This window comes from Gekko japonicus, unplaced genomic scaffold, assembly GCF_001447785.1.
Source record: "Gekko japonicus isolate JY-2015 unplaced genomic scaffold, Gekko_japonicus_V1.1 scaffold4399, whole genome shotgun sequence".
NCBI lineage: Eukaryota > Metazoa > Chordata > Lepidosauria > Squamata > Gekkonidae > Gekko > Gekko japonicus.
In genome coordinates, this window is record NW_015164334.1 from 73,787 (window position 1) to 84,838 (window position 11,052).

The window sequence follows — 11,052 nt, forward strand, 5'->3', positions numbered from 1 at the left end:
GGGGGGGGAATTATTTATTTATTTTTAGTTATTTTTCCAATTCATACCCCACCCTCCCTGCCAAAGCAGGCTCACGGTGGCTTACATAAAAGTAAATACGTAGACGACAACTAAATCACCACAAAGACATCTAAAACAGTTCACTATAAAACAGTGCGGCATCATAAAGTGCTAGCAGTGTTGTTTTAATTTCATAGCAATGGCGTTACCATATGAATGCATTCAATAGATTATCTAGATGTTCAGCTCACTGATCCCCCCCCCATATAATCGGCAGGCACAGGCTGTCAACAGCAAACCAAGGGCCAGGTCTCTATAAAGGTCAGTTGTTCATAATGGGTGCTTTGGAGGGTGGACTCCGTGATACTGTACCGCACTGAGGTCCCTGTCCTCCCCAGGCTCCACCCCCCCCAATCTCCATGAGATTCCCAATGTGGATCTGGCAACCCTACACCCATTACCCCTGCTGGTGGCCGAGGGGTGACCTGGCACCCCTAACCTTTGAGCCCGCCTCCTGTCATTGATGGGCAGTACCTACAGCTGGAAACACAGATGGCAGAATGCTTGGAAAGCAAGCACATGGGGGAAGGGTGGGCAGTCAGCGGGGGGAGTGCATAGTCAGTGGGGGTAGGCCATGGGCAGCTGCCCTACATCAGGATGCCAACCCTGGGAATGATATCTGCCAGTGCTCCCCTCCTGTGGGAGATCTCTGACTCCCTGAAGCTTTTCTTGGGCGTCCCCCATCCCCCAGAAGCAGCACTGAGGTGGCATTTTGGGTTGCCCCAGGAGGAGGGAAGCAGGGAATGCTAAACAGGATTCAGCTAGGGTTGCCAATCTCCAGGTGGTTAGGGGAGAGCTCATGGGATTACAACTAATCTCCAGGAGACAGAGATCGGTTCACCTGGAGAAAATGGCTGCTTTGGAAGGTGGACTCTATGGCCTTATACCTTGCTGAGGTCCCTCCCCTCTCTAAAACCCCACCCTCCCCAAGGCTCCACCCCTAAAAGCTCCAGGTATTTCCCAACCCAGAGCTGGAAACCCTAGATCCGGTATCTCCACCACTGTAATGTCTATAAAATATACCGGTATCTCAGGGGTCATTTTGTAGAAAAAGAGGTGCAGGAGCTCATTAGCATAACTCATTAGCATAACTCATTTGCATATGCCACACCCCCTGACATCACCGGAAGTGTGTCAGAGGGCAACACCCACTGCTCAGTCTCCACTGGACTGTTTTGGATTGCTAGCTACTGGAGGGGGGGACATGCAGATCTGTCCTCACAGAGGAGGGAGAGCTTGTACCTGAATAAACCTTGGTCTTAAAGGTGCCACTGGACTGTTTTGGACAGGGGGGCCCGGGGGGCCGGGGGGGCTCTACAGCTTACCTGGCTGCTCCTCGCTCTGACTGAGGGCCGCTGGGAGCAGGGGGTGGGGCTTGTTGCATGTGCCTGCCCCCTGGGCTCTTTACTGCCGGAGCTCCGCTCCTATGCGCTCCTGCAGGAAATGACCCCTGGTATTGTAACTCTACTGCAATAGCTACAGTGCAATCCTAAACAGTTACAACATTTAGTGGACTTCTGATTACATTGCGTATAGGATTGCCAAACTCATGTTGGGAAATTCCTGGAAATTTGTGGCGGGAGCCTCATGAAAGTGGGATTTGGGGAGGGAAGTTACCTCAGCGGGGTGTAATGACATCGAGCCCACCCTCCAAAGCGGTGGTAATCTGGAGGTCAGCTGTAATGCTGGGAGGTCTCCAGGCCCCACCTGGAGTTTGGCAATTCTGTTGCCGTCGCATGGTGGGTCAAAGCATGAACGAGGTGGAAAGGCCTTGATGCAAGTCTTACCTCCCCTGTGAAGTCACTAGATGATCAGCAAGCTAATTCCTGCAATCAGGCTCATCAAGTATAACTGCAAGCCTGCAGCCGGTGTGTACAAACAAGCCATGTCACAGACTGAACACCAGAGAGAGCTCTCGAACCGATTCAAACATGCTGTGCTTTTGTAATGGGTACAATCCACACTGGGACTGTTCTGAATTTTTTGCTGTGTTAGGGGTTTTGCAGTGGTGGTAAAATCATGGCCACCACCGTGCAAATAACACCAACACTACTAAGAATGATCAAGGTGGACAGCCGTGTTGGTCCGAAGCCACAGAACAAAGTTAGGGTCCAGCGGCACCTTTAAGACCAACAAAGTTTTATTCAAGATGCTGTTTCCTACTTTCATGACAACACCAGACCAGCTCTCAAGGAAAGCGGTTTCCACGCGGCTACAGGGAAGTCAGCCAGAGGACCTTACAATTGACAGCTCTAAACTGTCAATGAGGCACACAAATTACGCCAAATTAAGGCAGCAAATTGGTACTTCTTTTGCTTCTTTACCCAATCAGGGTGATTCCTGGACAGGAACAATGAAACTGCGAAGACAAGGATAGGATTTGGACTTTTTGCTGTGCCCCTTTAGAGTTCTTACTCGGAGTGAATGTTTGTACGAAGTTTCAGTGTGTTCGTTTAATCAATGCTTTCTTTCCCATTCCACTGTTCCTAACATGCAGGGCCGACTTATCCATTAGGCCCAGTAGGCCCAGTGCCTAGGGCCCATGATATTTTCAGGGGCCCACAAAAATGTTTTAATTGTTTAAAATAATAATAATAATAAAAAAGAACGTTTAGGGTCAAAGAAAATGTTTTGATTCTTTTTTCACATCAGAAAAAAATTGAAAAGTTAAGGCCCATGAATCTCTATTGAATGTTGCCTAAAACAGAAAAAAAATGTTGGATGTAAAATCATAGAGAAATAATTATTAATATTGATATTATGGTGGGAGGGGCCCACAAAGGCAAAAGCGCCTAGAGCCCACAAAAGTCATAATGGTCCCGGTCACACAGGCCGGAAAATGCGCGGGGGGGAGCGTGGCTGTTTGCCCCGGAGCAAAGTAATGCGTGGCAGCCCGATCGCATGTCCCATGGAGGTCACGTGTGTATGCCGTTAGGTGCCGATCACATGGCTATCCTGCAGCGCGGCAAAGAAGCGGCGTGGCAATCACTAGGCGCTGCTTCCGTTGCAAACGGATTTTCCCCCCTCACCACAGTGTGCGCATGTGCCGGTGGGCGTTTGTGCACATCCTATGGAGACTTTAAAAAAACCCAACATCTGGTTTGTGATGGGACATGGGCGGGCGCTGGATGCCACGGGATTCCAGCAGAAACGCGATCAGACGCCCGCCCTTGCCCCGCGTTTTCCGGAAACTAGCACATCATATGTACTAGTTTTTTACTCCATATCTTCAGCAAGAATCCACGGGTTAGCCATGGGTGCATTATGCTTCCCAGATGTTGCGGTGTGATTGCACCGAGAAAATCCACCTATCATCCATATCTTTAGCGTGGCAAATGCTCCGTGTGAACGGGACCAATGCAGCCCTGCTAACATGTATAGATTTGCCTGCATTACTTTCATTTTAGTATTTGAACTCCAGTCTACAGAAATGCCATGCATTCCCATTTTTTCACATTCAGGAGTGATTTCCTTAGAAAGCCCTTTCCCAATCTTTCTGAAAATTTGCAGAGACCATTCCTAGGGCCCGCTCTGTATTCCTTGGGACTATGAGGCCAATTCTGTAGAAAACAATCACATTACATTTAGGGATCAATGCGAGGGAGGGGCTGTGGCCCACTGGCAGAGCATCTGCTTGGCATGCAGAAGGGCCCAGGTTCAATCCCTGGCGTCTCCAGTTAAAAAGACCAGGTAGTAGGTGATGTGAAAACCTGTGCCTGAGACCTTGGAGAGCTGCTGCCAGTCTGAGTAGACAATACTGATCTTGATGGACCAAGGGTCTGAGTCAGTAGATTGCAGCTTTGTGTATTCATATATGTAGAAGTTCAAATTTGATTTATGTTTGGGTTGAATGATTCCTGTATTGGGGTTGAACCATTTCTCCATGAATTCCGGTACATCAGTAGAGCCACACTTTGAAAACAGATCACACGGCTTACCAATGCTTCCTGCTACGGTAGCGCCTCCATGTATGTGGATGATTCCCCTTCGTAAACTCTGTGGTGCTTTGGGCTGGTATACCCTCACCGGTACACCCTTAATGGCCACATCTTTGATGATGAGCTTTGGATCTCTAAACACAAGTTTCCCCGTGATATCCATAACTGATCTCAGGAACACATACTGATTGAAGAGACCTACTTTCCATAAGATGTAGTCCTGTATGCAACAAGGAGGAAAAATTATGCTATAAGGTTAGATACACTTTTCATTTTTACAAATATGCATTTGGAAGCATTAATATTCGCATTGGCATATGCCATTGATTGATGAAAATTGCCCAAAATATTATTAAGAGGAGGGGGAGGGTTACCCCTAGGAGAAGGTAGGGATAGGATTATAACGAAAGCTGCAGCCTAAGTTTAATGCTGTTCCATTTGCAGAAATTAAATGCTGTTCCATTTGCAGTGGTGCATCATGGGGCTGGGCCCCCCGACTTCCTGCTCATGCCTCCCGACTTCTCATCCAGCTGGTTTATTTTTTTTCACATGCCCTGCTGGTACACCCCCCCCCCATTGCCTTTTAAAAATACTTTTACTCTCTCGTCACTCCTGACACAGCCTGGGGGGGGGAGTGATTTATTTAAATGCCCCCTGAAGTTAAAAAAAAATATTCCTGGCTACGGCCCTCAAATCTGTTGATTTGCGAGTATAGTGATGTAACTTAGAGATATATCCCCAGGGGTCATTTCCTGCAGGAGCGCACAGGAGCGGAGCTCCGGCAGTAAAGAGCCTAGGGGGTGGGCACATGCAACAAGCCCCACCCCCTGCTCCCAGCAGCCCTCAGTCAGAGCAAGAAGCAGCCAGGTAAGCCGCAGATCCCCCCTGCTGCCCCCCCCCACCCAAAACAGTCCAGTGGCACCTTTAAGACCAAGTTTTATTCAGGTACAAACTCTCCCTCCTCTGCGAGGACAGATCTGCATGTTCCTCCCCCCCCAATAGCTAGCAATCCAAAACAGTCCAGTGGAGCCTGAGCGGTGGGTGTTGCCTTCTGACACACTTCTGGTGATGTCAGGGGGGGTGAAATATGCAAATAGGTTATGCTAATATGTTCTGCTAATGAGCTCCTGCACCTCTTTTTCTATGAAATGACCCCTGTATATCCCTATAGGGACATAGAGGAGTAGAGTTTACAGAGGGTCCCTGCTGGCTAGGAGGCAGGATTTGCAGGCAGTAGGACTCCGGGAGCATCCTGGGAAGCTAGGAAAATACTTGGGGGGGGGGTTAGCAATAAACTATTATATTTACTTTTGTGTGCCCATCATATGATTGAACCCTAACTTATTACAGTGAGTACCAAGGGCACTCGTGCCTGACCTGGTTGGCCCAGGCTGTCTGGGTCTTGCCAGATGTCTTTAACGGCCTTTAAAAACCTCCCTGGTGATGCAGAGGCCCGGTACAATTGGACAGGTACTGTTTTTTCACTTTGGATTGGTGTGGTTTTTTTGGTTCTGTCTATTGTTTTTAGTGTTTTTCCCCATGTTATTTAAAATTAATTTTTAAGTCTTTAATGTTTTATGTGTTGCATTTCATTGTTGTTATACTTGTTGCAAACCACCCCAAGAGCTTCTGTTATGGGCAGTATAGAAATGTAAAGAATGGATGATGATGATGACCAGGGGTCGTTTCGTAGAAAAAGAGCTAGGGGAACTCATTAGCATAACTCATTAGCATATGCCACACACCCTGACATCACTGGAAGTGTGTCATAAGGCCACACCCCCTGCTCCACTGCAAGGCCGGCAGGAGTGCAAGGAAGCCCCGCGAAGGCCCTCCCTGGCCCCAGGCAAGGGTGGGGAGAGGCAGGGAGAAAGCAACTTACCCTCCCTCTTCTCCTGCCTCCTCCTGGCTGAATGAGGGCCGGAAGCGGGGCGGCCGGAAGCAGGGGGCGGGGCTTCGTCATGTGCCCCGCCCCCGTACCTCACCAGGAGGAATTGCGAACCCCCCCGATCCCCCCCGAAATGACCTCTTATGACGACGATGATGTCAGAAGCTAAGCAGGGTCAGACCTGGTTTGAATGTAGATGAGAGACCACCAAGGAAGTCACGGCACCATGAGAGTTTCGTTACTTTTACGAGCTCGACTTAGGAGGACATTGTGAACATCCCACAGCCTAGTGCAGCTCTCTAACCACTACACATTTATTTATTTATTTATTTATTTATTTGTTTATTTGATTTATACCCCGCCCTCCCTGAAGGCTCAGGGCGGCTAACAAGACGGCACAAATGCCAACATTAAATCAGATAACAAACAAGATAACACAATATAATACAATCCAATAAAGTGTTGGTGCTCTGGGTATCACATCAATCATTCATCCCAAAATGGAGTTAATCCCAAACCAGCACATGTTCCAGTAGCACTGTCATCCCTTCTCAATCCAGGGTCGTCTCACATTAATGTTTCCCCCCATGTTATTTTAAATTAATTTTTAACTCTTAATGTTTTATGTGTTGCGTTTCATTGTTGTTATACTTGTTGTAAACCACCCCGAGAGCTTCTGTTATGGGCAGTATAGAAATGAAAAGAATGGATGATGATGATGATGATGACCAGGGGTCGTTTCGTAGAAAAAGAGCTAGGGGAACTCATTAGCATAACTCATTAGCATATGCCACACACCCTGACATCACCGGAAGTGCTGGGGCACATCACCCTCGATTATGGTAGTGTAGTGGCTAAAAAAATAAACTGTGATCCAAAAAGTCTCTGGTTCATAGCTTAGCCCCTCCAAGGGCTTATTTGGCAAGCCATTCCATCCTGGTGGAACATTGCCCTCAAATCTCCAAATTAGCCTACTGGATTTCAAAAAGGAGAACTGCATAAAATTGTGGGGACTAGTTAGAATGAGCCCTGAACTGGCCTAGGCTAACTAAGTTTTGTCCGATGTTGCAAGCTAAGCAGGGTCAGCCCTGAGTACTACTTGGATGGGAGACCACCGAGCAAGTCCAGGGCGGCTATGCAGAGGCAGGCAATGGCCGACCACCTCTGAACATCTCTTGCCTTGGAAACCGTGTGGGGTCACCATCTGTTGCGGCTGCAACTTGATAGCCAAAAAAAAAAGAGTCAGAATGAAGCCGGAAGGCAAAATCAAGATTGTCAGTTGCCTCCAGGATGCCTGGAAGTTATTTAAGCCCATATTGTTGTTGTTGTTCAGTCGCACAGTCGAGTCCGACTCTTCGCGACCCCATGGACCAGATCACGCCAGGCCTTCCGGTCTTCCGCCGTCCTCTGAAGTTGGCTCAACTTCATGTTCGTTGCATCTATGACACTGTCTAACCATCTCATCCTTTGCCGTCCCCGTCTCCTTTGACCTTCAATCTTTCCCAGCATCAGGGTCTTCTCCAGTGAGTGCTCCCGTCTCATTTGGTGGCCAAAGTATTTGCGCTTCAGTTTCATTATCTGGCCTTCCAGGGAACAGTCAGGGTTGATTTCTTTTAGGATTGACTGATTTGATCTTCTTGCAGTCCAAGGGACTCTCAAGGGACAAAACGTACACCAGCCTGCTTAATGACCCAAGTCAAGGAAGCCATAAAAGAGGGGGAAACCCTTTTAAAGATGGAAAGTTTATCCAAATTGGTGGTGGTAGAAAGAGTTGTCAAGTTGCAGCCGACTTATGGTGTCCCCGTAGGGTTTTCAAGGCAAGAGACATTCAGAGGTGGTTTCCCATTGCCCGTCTCTGCATTGTGACCCTGGACTTCCTTGGCGATCTCCCATCTAAATATTGGCCAGGGCAGACCCTACGTAGCTTCCAAGACCTGACAAGATTGGGCTAACCTGGGCTATCCAAACTAGGTGACTAGAAAAGAACATATTCTGGCAAAACAAATGTAAGCTAACAATTAGGCAGGCAAAAAAGAATATTTGAAGAACAGATTGCCAAAACACACACACACATTAAGACAAACTGTGGTGGTGGAATGTGGCATTAAGCCAGAGCTGACTTCTGGTGACCCCTGGTGGGGTTTCCAAAGCAAGAGACTTCAGAGGGGTTTGGCCATTGTCTGCCTCTGCGTCATGACCCTGATATTCCTTGGAGGTCTCCCATCCAAATACTAGCCAAAGCTGACCCTGCTTAGCTTCCAAGATCTGATGAGATTGGGCTAGCCTGGGCTATCCAGGTCAGGGCAAGGCAAACAGTAGGAATTCATATATATCAGGAGCAGGAAACTGGTCAAGGAGGCAGTTGGGTGACACAGAAATGAACACGTTTCTTAAGGAAGACCAGGAGATGGCAGACAAACCAAACGGATTCTTTTCATCTGCTATCACTGTCAGAAAAACAGGACATCTTACCGCTCATGGTAGAGTACTTGTTGCTTAGCCTAGAATTAAAAACAGGGCCTTGTGGAACTTATTACAGTCCCGCAGGGCCTGCAAAATGGAGCTGTTCTGCCAGGATTTCAGTTAAGGCATTGGGCACCCAACAAGCTGGCAACGGAGCCCATAAAGAGATTGCCCTGCATACAGGTAGTCTGGATCATCTACCTATGGAGTCTTGGGGTTATGTAGATGTGACTCCAGTATAGGGTTGCCAAGTCCTACCTGTTGCTGCAGCGGGGGACTCCTGGCTCGCTCCTGGATTGCACGCACGCAAAGACGACCCGTGCGCTGCAACCACGTCACCCGGAAGTGATGCGACCACGCCGGGCACGCTGGGGGCGGGGCCATGACCATCCGAGGGGAAACCATAGAGTTTGCCCTCGGATGACCGTGGCCCCTCCCCCAGCATGTCTGGCGTGGTCGCGTCACTTCCGGGTGACGTGCATGTCGCGTACTTTGGGGGTGGGGTTCCCCCCGGGGCCCGATCCGCCTGCGGTGGGAAACGGGCCTCTGGGGCGGGGGTTTCCCCGCCCCCCGGAGGGACTTGGCAAGCCTACTCCAGTATCATCTATCTGGTTTCTGGTGGGGTTGAATTATTGCTTGCCATCTCTTAACTAATTAAGAAGAAGAATAGAAGAGATTTATACCCTGCTCTTCACTCAAAGCAGTTTAGAAACTCCTTTCCCTTCCCCTCCTCACAACAGACACCCTGTGAGGTAGGTGGGGCTGAGAGAGCTCTTTCAGGAACTGCTCTTTCAAGAATAGCTCTGACAAAACTATGGTATGCCCAAGGTCATCCAGCAACTGCAAGTGGAGGAGTGGGGAATCAAACCTGGTTCTCCCAGATTAGAGTCTGCACACTTAACCACTACATCAAACTGGCTTGCTGTTTCTGGTTTTCGTTGTTTTTAGATTAATTGTGTTCACTGGTTTTTATTTTTATACACTTTGCTGTTTCCTGCCCTGAGCCTGTTTGGGAAGGATGGGATAGAAATTCAATTAATTAAATAATTAAATACATTTATTCCTTTAAAAGCTCTTATCCCGCTTTATCCCCATAAAGATTTAATACAGCTTACATAAAAAAGCAAAAACATCATCCCACCGTACAACATAAAGCAGCAAAACGTAATTTGCCACCCAGAAAGAATCACAATTGAATCATCTAAGCCAAATCCAATAACACAGAAGTAAAAAATGTCTCCCTGATTCTGTAAAGCAGAAGGGGAGCATTTAGATCAATTTGTGGTATCTTTTTAAAACATTCTTTGTAGTCCCTCTTTCTCACTGGGACTCCAGACAGATTACACAGAATAAGGCGAATCCAATCAACAGGAGGGGGGGATGTCCAATAAATGGTGCAATAGGATATGAATGGCAGAAATCTGAAACAGCACTGAAACAAAGCGTGATGCATTAAACGAAGCGAACATTACGTAAAGGATGTAGAAAAACACGGTGGGTCGGAATGGCCTTTGGGGGGGCATTTTGCAAAGTGAACAGGAGTCTCACTTTAAGATCTGTACATTTTAGGCAACCTTTGTTGTTGTTTGGCTTTTTAAAAAATCGTGCATTGTCTGTTGCATGCATTAGGCTGCTTGCATTGCACTTCCCCCCCCTAATTTTGTCATCCATTTCTTGCAACATTTGTAGCATACATGTCTAACAATTTTAACTGCACTGTCTGCATGCATTACATTGCTCTTATTCCATTGTCTTCTCATCTCATAATGATCCTTGAGTCCCAGTAAGAAAGGCCAGACTATGAATGAAGTTAGAAAACAAATAAATAAAAGAGTAAAATGTTATTAGTGCAATCCTATGCAAATCCCTTGATTTTAATAGCCTGAGATGGGAGTAATTCCACAGGGGATGCCCTCAGAAGATCTGCTTTGGAGAAGTTCCTAAAAGAAGGGGGGGGTTCTGTCTCACAAATGGAGGAGGCATTTTTCCATAGTGATGAAGCAGCCATTGGAAAAAAGATAAGAAAGTGGAGAGGAACCCATTTCACTGATCTTTTCTTTTTTCGTGATTCTTAATCCTAGTCCCTAATACCAGGCCTGTAAGTAAAGGTAAAGGTTTCCCTTGCTCGAAAGCCAGTCAAATCCGACTCTAGGGTTGCGGTGCTCATCTCCGTTTCAAAGCCGAAGAGCCAGAGCTTTCCGAAGACGTTTCCGTGGTCATGTGGCTGGCATGACTAAACACCAAGGCGCACGGAACGCTGTTACCTTCCCACTGAAGTGGTACCTATTTATCTACTTGCAATTTCTTGCTTTCGAACTGCTAGGTTGGCAGGAGCTGGAACTAGAGACGGGAGCTCACTCCGTCTTGCGGCACCCGGGTCTTGAACTGCTGAACTACCGACCTTCCACAGCCTGCAGTTCAGCACTAGAGACGGGAGCTCACTCTGTCATGCGGCACACTCGGGTCTCGAACTACTGAAGTACCAACCTCCCACAGCTCCCACAACTCCAAAGATGAACACCAAAACGAAGTGCAAGCGTCTTAACCACTTGAGCCACCACAGCTATAGCCTGTAGCCTGGCCTGTAGCCAGGCATTTTTTTGGTAGGTGGGCAATTTTTTTGTTAAGTAGGCTGGGCTCCCCCCAACCCACTGCTCTCGGCAACTTGCCAGGAGTTCCTCCGGGCAGGCTAGCCGACCTCCC

General features: G+C 47.8%; 1 protein-coding gene across 1 annotated transcript in view; it reads right to left on the minus strand.

The window, feature by feature from the left end:
• The window catches only part of LOC107108426 (arylacetamide deacetylase-like 3), a 14,348-nt gene extending 3,474 nt beyond the window's left edge, over positions 1-10,874 (minus strand). Inside the window, exons 1-3 of the mRNA XM_015408855.1 lie at positions 10,853-10,874; positions 3,999-4,218; positions 2,385-2,400 (exon numbers count right to left, since the gene is read on the minus strand). Of these exons, the coding sequence (XP_015264341.1) occupies positions 2,385-2,400; positions 3,999-4,161 (179 nt within the window). The 5' untranslated portion in view covers positions 4,162-4,218; positions 10,853-10,874. The remainder of the gene's footprint in view (positions 1-2,384; positions 2,401-3,998; positions 4,219-10,852) is intronic.
• Positions 10,875-11,052: the final 178 nt, after the last annotated feature.